Here is a 17,959-nt window from a genome sequence, read left to right on the forward strand (position 1 = left end):
CCAACACAAACATACCCTGGAGGCTACCGCCCACCCACCGCGTACCCGCGCCCCCTGGGAATCTTTCCTTCCAACCCAGGGCTCCCGCCTGGAGCAGGTGGGGGGGGGGGGCCTGGAAGTGCGCAAGTACAGCACCTTGCTCCCGCCTCCATCTCCTTATGATTGGCTGAGCCGTCACGCCCCGCCTGCTGCCCTTGGCCAGCGACTGGCCAGGTGATGGTCATGTGACCGAGTTCTGCCCAATGAGCTGTGAAGGGAGGTCCGAACGGGGAACCCTGGGAAAGCATTTCCGGCTCCCTCCCGGAGGCGGTCGGCTACGCGTGGGGTGTGGCGCCACCCCGGCAGCCGGTGGGGAACGCGGCGGAGTGTGTGGAGAACTGCGCTGCCGCCCAGAGCCCTGGCGTGCGGGAAGCCCGAAGCGCTGGAGCCCAGGTGGAGCACTCCTTCGCCCCTGTGTGGAAGTAAGCCCTTCGTGCTGCTGCCAGTCCCCGGCGGCCAGAACCACTCCCGCGAGGGGGCGGATGAGGCGGAATGGCCTCTCCGCGCTGGCCGAGACGCCGAGGCTGGCAGAAGGTGGGTGCCTGGCCGGGGACACGGGGCAGGGGCCAGGACCCCGGAACCCAGCGCGCCAAAGATGTCAGCACTCACCCCTCCCCCCCCTTCAGGACGCCCGGGTGTCCCGAGCCGTCTGCAGCCAGCGGGTCAGGGAGGACGAAGAACCCTAACTGAGCGCTCACCTGTGCCAGACTCTGTTCTCCGCTCGCACGAGCCCACCTGGGTCCCCCGAGCCGAGTATCCTGTTGTCGCCCCCATATCGTAAATGAGCAGCGTGGCCAAGGGCACTGGGCAAGCAGCCGTGGAGGGAAATTCAACCCTGCTGTCAGCCCTCTGCACCCTGCTCGGGACCCTTACACTGCACTCTCCCCAGGGAAACCCACTCGGCCGAGAGCCCTGGTGCTGAGATCGAGTTAAGGCCACGAGAGCCAGGGATCGGCCCCCACCTTGACCTGCAGAGTGAAAAGCACCTTGATTCCATCCCATAAATGGCACCTAACTTTAGGTAACTTTGGCAATTCCCACCGACGTGCACGTCGGCACTGGGGGGTCACGCTGTGTGCACACCAGGGCTACGTCTGCCCGAGACCCAACCCCACCCTTCACCTGTTGCCAAGGGAGGCGGCCGGGTGGCACACCCAGATGGCCAGCCGCCAGGTGGATGCGGACCTGGGAACAGGAGGTGAAGAGCTGAGTCTGAGCTGAGGGAGGCCCCAGCGTGCTGGGCAGAGCTGGCTGGAGGGGCCACCCCACCCGGCTGTTCACGAGAAGTCTGTAACCCAGACTTTTACCTAAAAGCTCACGACTTTTCTATGACTCTGTGCAGGTCAAACAAAACACGCCTGTGCCCCTGGATCTGGCAGTTGGCCTGCTCTGATCTGCCAGGCGCAGAAAAGAAATAGCTTTACCTTGGTGAGGTTCAGCGCTGTTTCCTGGGAGAGGGACTTGCTGGGTAAGTTGAGGGACACGTTTCGCAGGTAACTCAGTACCGTTGCTGGACTCTGGAGGTTTTTTCTCTTCTCCGTCAAGTTGGTTATGATAGGGTGGTAGGCGTTGGTGGGCAGCTAAAAGGAATCAGAGGTGTGAGTTCGGGCTGGGGATGCAAGTCCAAGAAGCTCAGCGTGTGCCCCAGGCCGCGTGCCTCGTGAAGCCCCGTGACGATGGCACTCGCTCTGATCGCATATGAGGCGCTTCCGTGACTCTCTGACACGTACTGACCACCTCAAGCAACACGCACCTGTTTGAGAGTTGAAACTAAGCACAGAGAGGCTGACCCAGAAACACATGGGAAACAACTGGAATTTGCACCCACACAAATGGTGCAAGAGTCTGCGCCCTCGCTGTCCCCTTAAAGCTCCCGAGTAAGGTAAGTAGCATGATCACAAATACTGCTTCCAGAGGGGGACGTTTCTGAGTGGACCGATCTCTCCTCAGACGACGGGACGAGGGGCGCAAACAGAAGGCATGCATCCACGCACAGCCCCCTGCTCTCCGCTCGCTGTGCCGCCTGCCCAGGAGACGGTCTCTGTGTTTGTGTCCCCGGGCGTCTGGTTTACTTCCTTTCGACCCCTCTGGCCACAGGCCACAAGAAGCAGAGGACTTTCCCTTCAGTCAGCTGAGCATCCAGAGTTAGTGCCAAAGTTAGCTTCTCCTCCAGGGATGATTCCTCCCCAGACACTACACTGCCAACAAGAGAGAGCCAGACTGTCTGATGGAATTCAGCCCTGGCATACAGTCTAAGCCGAAAGGCTTTCAGCAAGAGGGGACCGAGATCGGTGTGCATGCTCACCACAGTGCTGGCTGGGGGTGTCATGAAGAAGCTTGGTGGCGTCGAAGACAACAAAGCATGCTTTCCTGGGGGGGAAAAAAAACAATAACACTGAATTAAGGACTAAGCCATGGTCACTCTTCCAGCCTAAGAAAGGCCTGCCTTTATTCAAAACTTTCCAGCTTCAGACCCGTCTAAGACAGCCTGAGAATGCTGAGCGGGAATGCTGTTGCACAGATACAGGGCTAATAAATTAGCTTAATAGGTGGATGGTATGGATTTTCCCAGGTCACATTACTTTTCTATTTATATTTCAAATCGCTTTTGAACACCCTTCACGCAAGTCGTCACATAAAAAGATGATTTTATGTAAGCTTTTACCGATCTCAGATAAATAAAGAACCAAAAGAAACGGCCTTCAATTACACCTGGACTAGTTGGAGATGGAATACAGAGTGCTGCTAATCTCTGGGCCAAGACAGACCATCCCTCCCAGACAGAAGAAGCAAGACAGACAAAGTGGTGGGGCACACTGTCCTCCTGAGTCCTTTCAACCCTGAGGATTCTGGTTATTCTTTTCCATTTGGTTAATTACAAATAACGAAGACATCTAACACCAAAGATAAGCCATTTTTGCTCTTCTCTTCCTCTTCTCCACCAGCTATTTCGAATCTTAGCATTTCCTGGTAGGAACACAGACTAGATGCTCTACCTCATTTTCGGAAAAATCCCTCAAGGTTGCTTGAAGTGATCTAAGGAAATGACCTCACCGCCCCTAGTTAGCTCCAGTAGTAACCGGCCCCTCGGGTTATGTGGGGCCCAGTAGCTGGGGGACAAGACGCCGAAGGGGAGACTCTGCCCAGAGGACTAGAGACCCAAACGCTAGGTTCTCCAAGTCAGAGTGACATTCGTTCCTCAAATGCCAAGTAGTTACAGAGGAGTCCCATCCAATTCACATGTAACTTGTGTGAGTCCACAAAGTGAAGTGCAGGACGGTAAGGACTAACCCGGCAACCCTGCCCACCATCGCCGTCGATGACCCTGGAAGGCTACGAGAAGAAATGAGAATCTTTCGTGTCCTCTGTGAGTCCCAGGTCCCAAGGGGCTCTTGTTTTGTGGGCATCAGATTGTGTGGGTGTGTTTTCAGTGTTCAAAAAATACGTAACTTGGAAATCACACGACTCTGAACGCAGCCTTCTACTTCCTCTGATTTTCTGTGGAAGGGGTGGCCATCCATTGTAGCACTGGGAGCAAAGCTGACCCGGTGATGGATGACCAACCCTCTGCCTTTGTATGAATTAGGAAGAGTCACCGCATCTGGCCTGCTCTGGCTAATGGATTAGAAGGGGACACCCCCTCTGGGCCGGTCATGCAGAGAAATTCCTGCTTTGGGCTCACCCTTGGTGTGCAGACGGGGCTTTATGCAAAGACCAGGTTTTGCCTCCTCCTACAGACCAGACACAGCAGGGCCCTGGCCTGGCCTGAGAGCAGGCTGGACCTCAGCCCAGATGCCTGTCTTCACACAGCTGGCATGACCCTGGCTCTGATGGACCGACTCACATAGAGCAGTCTAAGGAACTTCCAGATCATTTTCTCTATACGTGTTTTATGTCATGTGACCTGTCTCCAAAAGCAAGTCCCCAAGCCATATGGGGGCCTGATGGGTGTAGTTCTGGCTCAGCAAAGGTGCATGTGTGCACTTCTTGGGATATGTAGGTGTTAATGCAACACCTCTCCTGAATGCCCCCCCCCCAAAATCAGATACCACCTTCATGGGGCACAGAGGGTGAGGTGACCTGAAAGGCTGTGCCATGTGTGGGGCTGATCACCCCATTTCTGAGCCCTGGGATGTCCTGGGGACAAGGGTTTGCTGGTACAGACACAAGAACCAGAAAGAGCAACACGTCTTCCCAGTGTTATTAAAATGGTAATGTATGGAGAAAGGAGGATTTGTTTCAGGCTTTCAGTAATACAAATACAGATGACATTTTAGTCTTGGTGACAAATCTCTGAATCTTAAGCTATAAAATGCAGAAGATTGATATCCTTCTTTCTTGTAAAGGACCTATATTTTGTCCTTCTGTCAATTGTGTGACAGGAATGAATTCCACTTTCTTAGTGAAGAATGAGTGTCAAAGGCCGCTGTGGACACAGACTTCCCGCACACACAGCGGCCATGCCAGCAGCCCCAGTCATCTGCGGGGAGTCCCCTCCCCTCTGCATTTGGGACAAGCCAACCCTACTGCCATGTCAGGGGTGGACTGTGACCCAGGCCTAAGGCAGTCAGCATATCCCACACCCCCAGCCGCAGTTCTCAGCTCCTGGAAACTGGGATACGCATGGATCCATCTGGTCAAATGAGACTCCTGGCCAGTCCTGCTGCAGGAGGAGACAGAAAAGAGAAGTTCATCTTCTGCGAGCATGGGGTGGAACCCTGGAGGGAAGGGCAGCCATAGTGGCACCACCAGAAGGAAGCGGGGTCAAACAAAGAGATTCCCAGTGACACATGTGAGCACCTAGAGCAAACTGGTCCTGAAGCGGATTTTCTCCTGTTGTTTCCATTGTAGGAGGTTTTTTTTGTTTTTTTTTTTTTAATTTCCCTTGTTGGCGTAAGTCACTCAAGTTGTGTTTTCTGTCACATAATCACAGGGTCCTAACAGCTGAGGGACTCACTGTCAGAACCTGAGAGGGGGCAGGCCTTGCATTAACACCTACACCTCCCGGTCCCGACCTGCCCCTGCTGCTCTGGTGTCCATGCAGTGGCCAACCAACAAATGTTTATGAGTGACTGTCATTTTTTGGCAGATTATTTCACGTTCAAGGACCAGTGCGTTCCCTTGTTCTCACAGTGAAAATAGAATGGGGGAAGTAAATATTAATCGTAAATCAGCAAAAATGTTGTGAAAACCTGCCACATGCAGGCATTGTGCTGATGCCTTACACCCGTGACACTGTGGCTCCACAGCCCCCCACCCCTGGGACATGAGTAGTACTGTTTCCATCCATTTACAAAGGAGAACACAGTGATTTGGGAAGATTAAGATACAAGAAGTCATATATTACATGATTCCATGTGGTTGGAAGACCCAGAGGAGGGAAATCTGTAGAGACACTGGCTAAGCGGTGGCCAAGGGCTGGGAGGGGACATGGGGAGTGAAAGCTAGCGGGTGCTGGATTTACTTTTGGGGTGATTAGACTTTTTAAACCAGAGGGAATGGTTGCACGGCTGGTGAACATAGGAAGTACCACCAGATCATATGCCTTAAAATGGTCAAGTTTATGTTACATGAATTTTACCTCAGCCAAAAAAGTGACTTCCCACGTCCCAGAGTTCATTGTGGCTGAGTGAAGGTTTGAACCCAGGCCACCTGTCCCTGAGGGCCCATCAGAGCCTGGCATGCAGGAAGCACCTGGTAAGCATTTGTTGATCAGATGCACTAAAGGACCCGGAATGCCTGTTCCCAAAGGGTCTGTAATCATCCATCATATACACCTCAAAACCCCCTGGCGACCAGCAGGATATTCATCTCAGTGTGTCTCCGTTAAGGTGCCAGTTTCTCCATCCTGGGGAACAGGTGTTCTAGAGAAACGGCTATATTTATGAGGTTCATTAGGATGCCTCTCAGCCTGAGGCTCAGACGGTCCCCTCAGGAGAGCGCGGAGCGAGAAATGCTAGTGAGGGAGGCGGACGGAAGGAGCCCTGTCCTCCCAGAGACGGGCAGAGCTGGCCCGAGCCCACCCCCCGTGCCCACCGTGTCCTTCCAGAGACGGGCAGAGCTGGCCCGAGCCCACCCCCCACCCCTGTGCCCACTGACCAACGGCAGCTGTGAAGTACATCGCGATCTCGTCCGGGGTCAGGGCCCGTTCCCAGATGATGAACTCATCGAAAGCTCCGACCTCATAACGCTTGGTCTGGTCCTGCTCAGACCCGATCACGAGGTTGACGCTGGGCTCCCCGTAGGCATGAGACACTTTGCCGCTTGGGTCGGAGGTGCTCAGGGTCCCATTGACATAGACTTTCAGACCCTCCTTGGATTTCCATGTAAACAAGACATGAGTCCAGTAGGGACCTGGAAAGAACAAAGATCACTGTTCTGATGTGGGAAGCACGTTTCTGAGTTAAATCCCTTTTGAGATGATTAGTCACTGTTAATCTTGGTGAGTCCTTCATAACATAGATCTAACTTTTCTCAGTACTTTGAAGCACAGAGAAGAAATTGTCCCCATCCCCAAAATTCCAGAAGCAGTCCAGAGAGACCCTTTGCTATTTTAAATTAGATCCTTTGCTATTTTAAAATAAAAGGAAATAATAGCTAATGGGGGTAACTTGTTCAAAAAAACAATTCTTTTTCTTTAGTCCTGCCTGGGCCATCATAGTGCAGGTCAATAAAACCCATTGGACAATAAAACCTACCTGAGGGCCTGATTCAGCCCAGGGAAGTTGGCATCCACCTCTGCTCTGATATGGTACATGTAAGACCAATAAACATGATGGTATCATGGTAGTCAGGGCCACCCTCTGGGCTCATTCTCTCTGGCCTGAGAACCACAGTGACCCAATAAGAAGAATGTTCACCAGACATTGGTGGTAGCTTGCCCCACGAAGGGCCCAGCTTTGTTTTGCAAGTGTTGGGTTATCTCATGGGCTTACTTCTGGAAGGAATAAGGCAGCCCGTTAAAGGACATGTATCATCTTGAGCCCGGCATCATCTTAAATCATCCAGCAATGAGCTGTTGGGACTTCATCAAAATAAACCCTTCAGCACAGCGAAGGAAACAGCCAACGAAACTAAAAGACAACCGATGGAATGGAAGAAGATATTTGCAAATGACGAATCTGATAAAGGGTTATTATCCAAAGTCTATAACAAACTGATAGAGCTCAACACCCAAAAAACAAATTATCCAATTTAAAAGTGAGCAGTAGACATGAATAGACACTTTTCCCAAGAAGACATCCAGATGGCTAACAGATACACGGGAAGATGCTCGACATCACTCATCAGGGAAATGCAGATCAAAACCATAGTGAGATACCACCTCACACCTGTCAGAATGGCTAAACTCAAAAACAAGAAGCAACAGGTGTCGGTGAGGATGTGGAGAAAAAGGAACCCTCGTGCACTGTTGGCGGGAAGGCAAACTGGTGTAGCCACTGTGGAAAACAGTGTGGAGACTCCGAAAGTTAAAACTTGAACCGCCCTACAACCCAGCAATTGTACTACTGGTTATTTACCCAAAGAATACAAAAATACTATCTACAACAGGCAAATTATGGAAACAGCCCAAGCATCCACCCACTGATGAATGGATAAAGAAGTGGTATATATATTCAGCCATAAGAAAGAATGATATCTTGCCATTTGCAATGACGTGGATGGAGCTATTGAGTATTCTGATAAGTAAGAGAAGGGCAGATACCATATGATTTCATGCATATGTGGAATTTAAGAAACAAAACAAGCAAGGGGAAAAAAGAGAAACAGTCCAGGAAACAGACTCTTTAACCGTAGAGAACAAACTGATGGTCACCAGAGGGGAGATGTGTGATGGGGATTAAAGAGTACATGTATCATGATGAAAAATAAAATAATTAAAAAAAAATATATATATATATATATAAAATATATATATATATATTTTATATATATATATTCAATCACTCAGCAGTTACTTAGGACTTTCTTGCTCAGGTTGCTCAGGACTGTGCAACTTTATAATCTTGAGTCTCTGGAGAGCCCTTGGGTCCTAAATGGGTCCAATGTGTATTGCCCTTGAATTTAAAGCAAGAATAACAACTTTCTTCAATGAACAAATAGAGTGTACTGCCAGGCAGAAATGTTTACAATTCTCCCCCATTTCCCTGGGTGGAAAAACAGAGTTCAGTAGACTTTCCCTGGGTGGAAAAACAGAGTTCAGTAGACTTTACCTTAAAATATGTCGAGGAAACCTACTAGGTGCCCCATACAGTGTCAGCCCCGAGGATCATGGGGATAAGGCTGTTACATAAGAACCTGACCTTGGGCAGAAGGTGATAAGAGCCAGCAACAAGGTACAGGTAGTTCCGTCTGGGGGGGCAGGGGAGGCAGAGACTCCTGGCCTGGGGTCAGAGAAAGCAAGCAGGCGAGATCCTCCCAGACTCTTTTGCAGACAAGGTTCAGGCTTGGTGTGAGTGAGTGAGCACGGCTCCCCCACTCCCCTAGGTAGCCCGGCACAGAGAGGGCTCGGACACACCTGTTTGGTTCCAGGTCTTTTAGCGACTAAAACATACAGCCTCCTTTCCATGGGCCAGAAAATGCATTTTCCTAGAGGCCTTCACTCTGCCAGCCCGTGGCCAGCTCCGTGGTTCCCTCTTAGTCCCCAGCCTGGACTGGGCTCCCCCTCAATGTCACCCCAACACTTCTGGGGCCCTGGTCACCTCTACCTTGTCCAGTGTCCACTTCAGACCCTCTGCTCCCCAAGCTTCCCCCACACACACACACCCCTGACTTGTGCCCACTGCACGACCCCACATCACCCCACGGAGCACAGAGAAAGCAGGAATCTCCAGACCGAGCCACACTGGCCCGCAACGCCCACCTGCAAACTCCCCCACGTCGTCAGGGCCCACCGTGCTACTCCCCACGTGTCCCAGGGCACCCCCACCACGGCTCCAACTCCTGTCTTCCAGACCCCCCTTCCTCCCCAGTCTTCGGCCACTTTTCCAAAAAGTCTTCACATCATACTCTAAACATTGCCGAGTCTATACCACTAGAAAGAAGGAGGGGGAGGAGGCGAGGGATGATAGGGAGGAGGAGGGGGAGCAAAAAAAGAAGCAGGAGGAAGAGGGGAGGGGGGAAGGGAGGGGGAAATGGAGCAGGAGCCATGCTAAGCACCAGGCAGGGTACCGCATTTCATCCCCCCCAGCGCCACCCCGACCTTGGCCTCAGGCAGGTCAGGCCAGCACCTTCCCCCCAGGAAGCAGAGGCTGAGACGGGGCATCAGGCAACGGAGGCAGGGCCCAGCTGGGGTGGGAGGGGCCCAGGCGCTCTCCCGCATCTTCCCAGGCAAACCCTTAAAGCAGAGGCCGAGGGGTCCCTTACCTGGCGGGCTGAAGGTGGCCTCCCACGTCTTGGCGTTCTCCCGCGTGTACAGCTCCACGGAGCCCTTGCCGCCACTGGAGCAGACCTTGAACCCTTCAGAAATGACCTGTCCCCCGTATGCCGAAGGGATCGGTCTGGACTGCTCTCCGTGCGTCTTCCAGAAAAAAGAAAACGTGACCCCTGAGGGAAGAAGAGGCGCTGGGTCAGGAATGACAGCAGAAGGAACTCAGAAGCAGCTCCTTTGTGTTTGAAAAGCCCTTTTGTCCTCATTCTAGAGACAGTGCGTGTTCAATTCAGAAAATTCCGATAACAGCAATAGGCAGTATTTAGCAAAAGCTTACTAAGTACCAGACACTTTCCAAGAGTCTTCAGGGACTTCTCTCCTTAAATATTGTGAAAACCCTGTTACCACCCCCGTTATGAAACGAAGACACTGGGCCAGCTTGCCCAAGGTCACCAGCCATCATTAAGGTTAGATCCAAGCTCCAGCCTTGTGACCCCAGAGCCCCCAAATATAAAAGCCTGCACAATCTGTTCTTTTTTCTTTTCTTTTTTTTTTTTTTTTACATTTATTTATTTTTGAGAGACAGAGAAACAGAGCACACGTGAGGAGGGGCAGACAGAGGAGACAGAGTCCAAAGCAGGCTCCAGGCTCCCAGCTGTCAGCACAGAGCCCGACGCGGGGCTCGAACTCACAGACCATGAGATCATGACCTGAGCCAAAGTCGGACGCTCAACCGACTGAGCCACCCAGGGGCCCCCACAATCTGTTCTTATTCTTCCTTTTAGTCCAGAAGCGTCTTCCTGGTAAGTCTTCCTAAAACCTTCCCTACAAGCATATTTTACAAAGAAAGGAACCAGCTCACGCACACTGGCTTATAAACCACATAACTTACTGTATGTCCACGAAATCCCTCCAGTGTCCATACAGCCTCACGTCATCCCGTTCTCTGCACAGCGCTACATCGAAACTGGTATCACATGGTCTCCTTCAGCTTTTTATTTTCCAAACAGAACTGCCAGCTAAACCTGGCACACCTCAGATTATATGCCTTTACGAGAAATTCCTAGGAGGGAATTTCTTGTCAAAAGGGGAAGCCCACTTTTAAGGGTTTTGACATCTACGATTGTTATTTCCAACAGAGGAACGGAGTGGGGCCCACGGAGGCCGTGGCCGCTAAACTTTCCTTCAAGACACCCAGCCCACAGGTAGTCAGTCAGGTTCCTAAGTCCCGAGCTGGCCCCACGTTGTACCGCGTGGACGACATGGTCTTTGCTCAGATGCTACTATGAACGAGCTGGCTCAGTGGTCACTGCATCTCACCTGAAAACAAGTCCAGATGTTGGGGGTGAGGAGTTCCTTGTTATATGGGTAACCTGCGCATGTGTGTGAGAGAGAGACAGACAGATGGAGGGAGGGAGAGAACAGGTGCACACGTGTGAGTGCAGAGCTGACGACCTGCGTGGACTGTGTGCGAGAGCAGGAAGTAATCCCGGTGGGCTCATCCCTCTCAGCCTGGCCCGGGCAGGAGAGGACGGAGCCCAGAGTTGATCAAAACAGGCCCAAGGACTTGGCGGTGGAAGGACAGAGCCGGAGGGCCATTTGTCCTGGGCCTTTTTATACAAATGGCACCAAATTTAGGCTTTGGGCCTTCAAATGAGACTATGGACACAGCCTGAGAGTCACTGAATTAAAGGAAGACATCTTTCAGCAAATATAAACATGCATCCCGTTACCAACCATCTTCACTGTAATGCCTTGTGAACTGACACGTTACGAGTTGTTCAGCTGTCTTGTGACAGTCATACTGCATCATACTTTTGTGGGCTCAAAGCCCTATTACGATTATCATAAACATGTTAAAACATGGCATAATTTTATAACCCTTGTTTGGAATTTCCCCCAATTTTTAAATATAAGAGGAACCTCAAAATGATGGCTGGGACCTGGACCTTTGCTGACCTCTGAGGAGGGCGAGTAGAACCCCAGGTCACAGGGACTGTGCTCTCAGGGCTATCAAGGAGGGCAGAAAGTGCCCGAGGTGCCATGCCATGTCGGCCACGAGGCTGGGGCTTTGGATGGAAGGCAGCTTGGAGGGCAGAGTGCGACCCCAGGGCCCTTGCCTGACCCGCTGCTGCGTGGGGGGCCCGTCATTTCCACCCGCCAGGTGCTGTGGCCAGCAGAGCCCAGCACAGACCTCGCCTCCCCGCCTGGCCTCTCTGCTCTCAGACACAACCCGCTTCACGAGGACGCTAGCACACACATTGTGAAATTCTTGTTATGAAACGAGATCCCAGAGGATTCATAGAAGTTAATTTTTTCCAAACACTGCTGTGTTTAGAAATTCCTCCTATTCAGTCCCGCTTTGGCCAAATGCCTTTCTGTCCCGGAAGAAAAAGAAGAAGGAGACGTCGGTTTGGCGTTAGGTAAGGGTAGATGGAAGGCAGATGGCAGTGCCCGTGAGCAAGTCTCATTTTGGCTAATTTAGCCCGCACGATAATTGCTTCTATCTTTATATTTAAACATCAGCTTCCAGGAGCCGCTAATCCCAGCGCCCTGAGGATCTCTGCTTCCCGCTCCTGGGTCATTAACACGAAGAAGAGACAATCTGAAGGGAAAAGAAGTGCAATGATTGACACATTGTTTCCACACTTACTTCCTATGAGCATTATATCGTCATCTACCCAAAAGGATACAATGAGAAAAGGTCTTTCTCGACAAGACACAGAAAAAAGAAAAGAAAAATACCGTCCGGGTGCCATAAGGAAAGACTGACACTTCCAAGCGCAGAAATGTAAAATCCTGCAAGGCAAATAATTTACCAGAACAAAGCCAAAAGACACATAGCATTCTAGGGGGGAAAATAACAAATAACGCATTTAACGTTCAAGAAACCGATTTCCTTACTATGTGAAAACACTTTGTAAAGAAAAGTAGTATCATCAGCATTTACCTGGGAGCAAAGACTCTCCCAAGACTTGTACACGTGTGAGCTGTTAGCCCTCCCAACAGCCCTATGAAGTAGGTGTCACTCGTGTCCCCAATTATAGGTAAGAAAATCAAAGCACAGAGGGGTTGAGTGACTCATGGGCGGCCGCACAGCTAGTGACAGGCAGGACTCGAACCAGGCAGCACAGCTCTGGAGGCTGCACCTGTAGTCACTGCCCTCCCCCAGAGACAGCACTCGTTCACTCACTGAAGGAGACAAAACAGATACCAGGAATTCCAAGAAAACAGTGCACAACAACGCCCCGGGCCAAGGAGGAAGTCTCGGTGAACACACTGTCCCCTCTGATGGTGGGCGGGAGGGCAGCTGGCTGGGGGAGGGGAGGTATGGGGTCCTTCCAGGTAGAGGAACAGCCCTTCCCAGGCCAGGGGACTCGGCACGGTGTCCTGCATGCCCCAGGTTCAAAGTGGACCTGAGCAGCGAGTCAGGACAAAGTGACCTGCAGGCCGTGTGGCCAGCGTGGTGTCCACCCGCCTCCCCCAGGAACAGCACGGCTGTGTTCCTCGGGAGAGCCAGTCTGGCCCCCTGACCGCACACCCTGGGCCCCCTCCAGGCCGCGCCCATCAGCATCCGCTCTGGGCTGACCCTGTGTCACACTGCTTTGCCTTCTTAGGGAGAGTCAGCGGAGAGAGACGCCTGTTTCTGAGGAGAGGACTTGAGTCCCTGGACCCGGCCTGAGGCCAACTGTGATTTTCAAAGACACCCGCAATATCCCTCGTCCCGTCCGTTTGTGCCCCGTGACCTCGCCACTCTCCGCCAGCACCCAGGGCGAATTTCCCCACCTGCCCTCTGCCTGACCTGACCCACAGGGGACAACAGAAGGGACACTGGCCGATGCCCAGCTGCAGTCCCTAATTGTCCAGCAGCTTCTGCTGTGTGCCTCTGGGAGGTCTGAGCCGTGAGGAGTCCAGGCCGCGCAGCTGGGGGAAGACCGCACGGGCGTGCACACACGTGGGCACAGGGGCGCCAGAGCCAAAGGGACAGAATTGTCTTAGGTGAGCTTTGGGTGACTCCAAGCCTGGCCGTGGTCTGACGACAGTGCCTTGAGCCCAGTCAGCCCACAGAACCGGGAAAAGTGACACCAAATTGTGTTTTACGTTTTAAAGTTCAGGTGTGTGTGTTGCACAGCAACAGCCAACCAAACACAATCTTACCTGAAGCCGTTCGTTCCATGAGCAAATCGATTCCCTCTTTGAGTTGAGTTTCTCTTGCTTTACGACTCTTCAGCTGACATTTCCCTTCCTGACCCCATGGTGCCCCCAGAGGCCCCCATAAGGAGCTGAGCCTGGATCCCTCCTTCCTTCCTGACGCGCACTCTGGGGAGAGGTTTGGGGAGGATGACGGAGCCGCCGCTGCAGGTGCGGAGGGACAAGCGGACGCTCCATCCTGTCCTGCTTACTCCGGTGCTCGGGTCAAGGTGGAGGTGGCCACGTCCCTTGTGAGACCGTGACACCAGCAGAGAGCGACCTGTCCACACCCCGTCAGCCTGGGAGCTAGCCAAGAGTACAGCTGCACAACAATTACCCTGAGCCAGAGGGCAGGCTGCAGAACGTTCTAGAATGGGAAACTGAGGGCATCCAAATCCAGTGCCATCAACGCCACCTGAGGGCTAAACCGTGGTCTCGGGTAAGACACATCTCGGTGCACACAGACTGGGGGCCTCGAGGGTCTCCCTCCATTCTGGAAGCTGGAGCTCCAGGGGAGTGGTCTCCCTGGTGTGCGTGTGTGAGCTCCAGGGGAGTGGTCTCCCTGGTGTGCGTGTGCAGACAGACCCCCCCACACACACACACACCCATCTCCTGCCCCAGTAAGGCGTTACTTGGGTCCTAAGCAGATTTTCCCACAGAGCGGCCGCTGTGCTCAGGAGAGGACACAAGCAAGCAGGGCTCTGACAGCCTCTCCTGTCCACGACAGGGGGACACCTGCCAGGAGCTTCCCCAGGGCACAGGCCGGGGGTGGAGAGACTCTCTGGGGCGGGTTGGGCTCTCTGGCTCGCCTGACACAAGCCCAGCAAGGCTCCCACCTCCGGTCCCAAACTCTGATCCCACAAGACACTGAAGTGTCATCTTTGTCCCCACATTCCAACAGAGTGCTGCTTAAAATGACATTTTTGACCCCTGTATTCTTAAGAGTTGGTAATCCCACCACTCGAGGGCCTTGGACACTTTGTCCAAGAGAATTTTAGCGCAAAGACCCGCCTTTACACAACTCGAATCACAGCACGAGAAGCTGCTGCCTTCTCAGTTGTCCTTGGCTCTTCTGGCCTGCGGCAAGGAGCAAATCCGTCCGAGCGTAAGTAACAATTGCTAATCCCCATTTAGCAAAGAAACGCCACATGTCGGATGTAGAGCCCCCGGCGGGCAACGATGCCCAAGCAGGACTCAGTCATGAAGTGTCTCCCGTTTACGGGAATTACTGTTACTGGTTTTCAGTTCATGGGAGGGAGATAGTTTCTTTTTCAATTAAATCCAAGTGAGTGACATTTAAAGAAAAACACTAAGGAGTGCCTGGGTAGCTCGGTCAGTTGAGCTTCCAATTCGATTTCAGCTCAGGTCATGATCTTATGGTTTCAGGAGATCGAGCCCCACAGCGGGCTCTGTGCTGACATTGTGGAGCCTGCTTGGGATTCTGTCTCTTCTCTTCCCCCACTAGTGCTGCCTCTGTCTCTGTCTCTCTCAAAATAAATAAAGAAACTTAAAAAAAAAATAAAGAAAAACACAAAGTATGATAATAGTTCAGGTGGTACCTGTATATGAGTAAAAATTACAAATGTTTTAAAAGTGAGTCAAACTTCAGAACCACTGGTCTTGACAAACATTCCAGCATTCCTGGAAACGTAGATAATTGCATCATTCGACCCAAACCAGTTAAAGTAAATGGCCCTCCCCTGGACTTGTCCTCTGGGTAGACACCATCCCGCCTTGCCGCTTTGATACTATGTCCTCAGATTTTTTCCCAGCTCCGTGATTAGAACACGAGAAGTAAAAGCCAAAGGAGGTGAGAGAGATGATATCACAAAGAGCAAAATGTGGAGCGAAAATGAGCTGAAGATCATAGTGCTGGCGAATCTGGACCACAGACACCGGATGACTCAGGAGGCTTTCCACCTTCGGGCATGTTTGAGTTTAAAATGGTAGGAGAACACGTGATCCGTGAAATGAAGCCAGAAACACAGCAGAGACACCTAGGGATGGTGTCTCAGACTCCAGCGTGAACGACAGAGCCCATGAACCCAAAAGCCCATCTAGCCAGGAGGACTGCATCCCTGACTGTCCTCTTCCAACATGCACGCACACTCTTCCCCAGAGCAAGCCTTTTACGTATCAAATACGCACTTCAACCCCCGCACCGGAAACAAGGTTCTCTCAAGCGTCTTCCCGACACCCCTCGTGCTGTGGGACTGTCTTCCGCCACTCCCCAGTCGCTACCGCTGTCAGAGAGAAACGGGCACAAGCCGTGGTGGCGAGCGCCAAGTCCCTTCAGTCTCAGGGAAGCGGCAGAGAGTGCTGGGGACCGAGGAAGTCAGGAGAGAGCGACCTGTCCCAGGGGCCACCCCTCGACTCCAGCCAACTCCCACCAGGCGCACAGGGAATATTGTTGGATTTTCCGATTTCTTAAGTCAAAAATACAGATTTTTTAAATGAAATGTTCTCATATACAAGTTGGACATTAATTTTTTTTTAAAAAAAGAACATCTAAAGCACCATCAGAAGCTGTTTCTGCAAACTTCCTGAGCTAGGATATTCGGCTAAAAACAGTTTAGAAAGCTCATTAAAATGTAAAAACCAAGGGGTGCCTGGGTAGCTCCAGGGGGCCTGAGTGTCTGACTTTTGGCTTAGGCTCAGGTCATGATCTCAGGGTTTGGGAGTTCAAGTCCCCCATCAGGCTCTGCACTGACAGTTTGGAGTCGGCTTGGGATTCTCTCTCCCTCTCTCTCTCTCTCTCTCTCTCTGCCCCTCCAACATTTGTGCTGTCTCTGTCTCTCTCAAAATAAACTTTAAATATATATATATACACACACACCGAGACGACCAACATAACACCACTGAACAAAACACACTTATGGGATGGTCAGCCCTGGCCAGTTTGGGGACAGGATCCATGAGAATCACCTGGAGGTCCCAGCTAAAAATGCAGGTTCCCAGGCCTGGTCCATGGAGATTTGGATTCCGTAGGGCCTGGACTGGAGCCCGAAAACCGTATTTCACCATCTTTGCAAGTGACTTGCCCATGGTCTGTGAATGCTGCTTTGAGATTCACCGCGCTAAATCAGTGTGCAGCTCTAGGCCAGTCTTGCCTGCCTCTGGGCCTCGGTTTCTCCATCTGTGAAGCGAGTGTACTGATGAATACTCTTCTGAGGGTCAGCCGCTCCACACACTCCGACATCCCCATAGCCCCAGACCGTCGGCAGAAGACGGCGGCTGGATCCACGCCCGGCCTGCATCCGGCAGACCCCTCTGGAAATCTCTTTCCTGAAACTCCATCCCGAAAGTCTCTCAACATTTTGTTGGCAGCCTTTTGGATTTAGTAACCTCGTGCAAAGGGGGGAGAAGTCACCTCAAGGCTGGGAAGGAGGAAGTGTGAGTGCTGAGGGTTTCCAGCTGCTGCTCCGAGGCTCCCACGGCCTTCCCGGTGTTTACAAGCACAGAACATTCTCATGCTCGGGAGTGAAGCACGGGGCATGTTTACAGGGAGCAGGGAAAGCTGATGAGTGAAATGGGAAGTCTTTCCTGAGAGCAGCCGAGCTGATTCAGAGTTGAACTGGCATCAGAGGTAACAGGTGGACGTTGCTCAAGGTGGAATGTAGTCCAAGACCAGAAACAACTTCTAGAAGTCAGAGGAGTACAAAACCAGAACAGGCTCCTCTGGGAGCAGCAAGGGGCCCTTCATGGCAATATTCAAGTGGCAGCCAGTCAAACACTTGATGAGAAGCATTCAAAGAAATAAAGCATCGGAAAGACCAACTGCACATATCTGCTCAGTGACACACAGTAAGCATCTACCTTGCTGGTTTTCGTCCCCGAAAATGCAGCACTGACCAAGACAGACATGGCCCTGCCCTCATAGAGCTGGTGGCCGAGCAGGGAGGCAGACGATGAACCGGCCGTTACCGGCCATGCCAGTGCTGGAGAGGTCCAGGGAGCCACAGGAGCGCAGGTAGAGGGACTCACCTGTGTGAGCTCGTCTCCACGGAAGTAACACCTGAGCTGAGCCCTCAAGGTCTACGGGCAGATAAAACAAGGTGCTAGAACATTCTGGGAAGATCCCTCCCTCCGCTGAGTTTCCCACTTGTGCACCTGCTGGCTGCGGGGGTTGAAAGTCAGACACCTCGCCCTCAAGGAACACAGACATTCCTTTGGTTAACATTCAAGAATGGCCAGGCATCCAGATAGCCCTCTTCTCTCAAAAGCTTCCCCTGTTTGCACCCAGTGCCTGTGAAAAACTTCCCCAGGAGGCACCATCTGCCAAGAAGCGAGACCCACGGGGAGCTGACAGAAGTGCAAGAAGGCCGAAAAGCGGATGGAGATGGGGTCCAGCAGGAGCAG

The 17,959-nt window shown here is 52.1% G+C and overlaps 1 protein-coding gene across 2 annotated transcripts in view; it reads right to left on the reverse strand.

The window, feature by feature from the left end:
* Positions 1-17,959, reverse strand: part of ADGRD1 (adhesion G protein-coupled receptor D1) — a 124,441-nt gene that overhangs the window by 89,057 nt on the left and 17,425 nt on the right. For both annotated transcript variants that reach the window (XM_042961810.1, XM_042961809.1), the window contains 4 exons: positions 9,406-9,585; positions 6,139-6,393; positions 2,345-2,409; positions 1,464-1,619 (listed from right to left, as the gene is read on the reverse strand). In XM_042961810.1, the coding sequence (XP_042817744.1) occupies positions 1,464-1,619; positions 2,345-2,409; positions 6,139-6,393; positions 9,406-9,585 (656 nt within the window). The remainder of the gene's footprint in view (positions 1-1,463; positions 1,620-2,344; positions 2,410-6,138; positions 6,394-9,405; positions 9,586-17,959) is intronic.

This window comes from Panthera tigris, chromosome D3 (genome assembly GCF_018350195.1).
Source record: "Panthera tigris isolate Pti1 chromosome D3, P.tigris_Pti1_mat1.1, whole genome shotgun sequence".
Taxonomy (NCBI): Eukaryota; Metazoa; Chordata; class Mammalia; order Carnivora; family Felidae; genus Panthera; species Panthera tigris.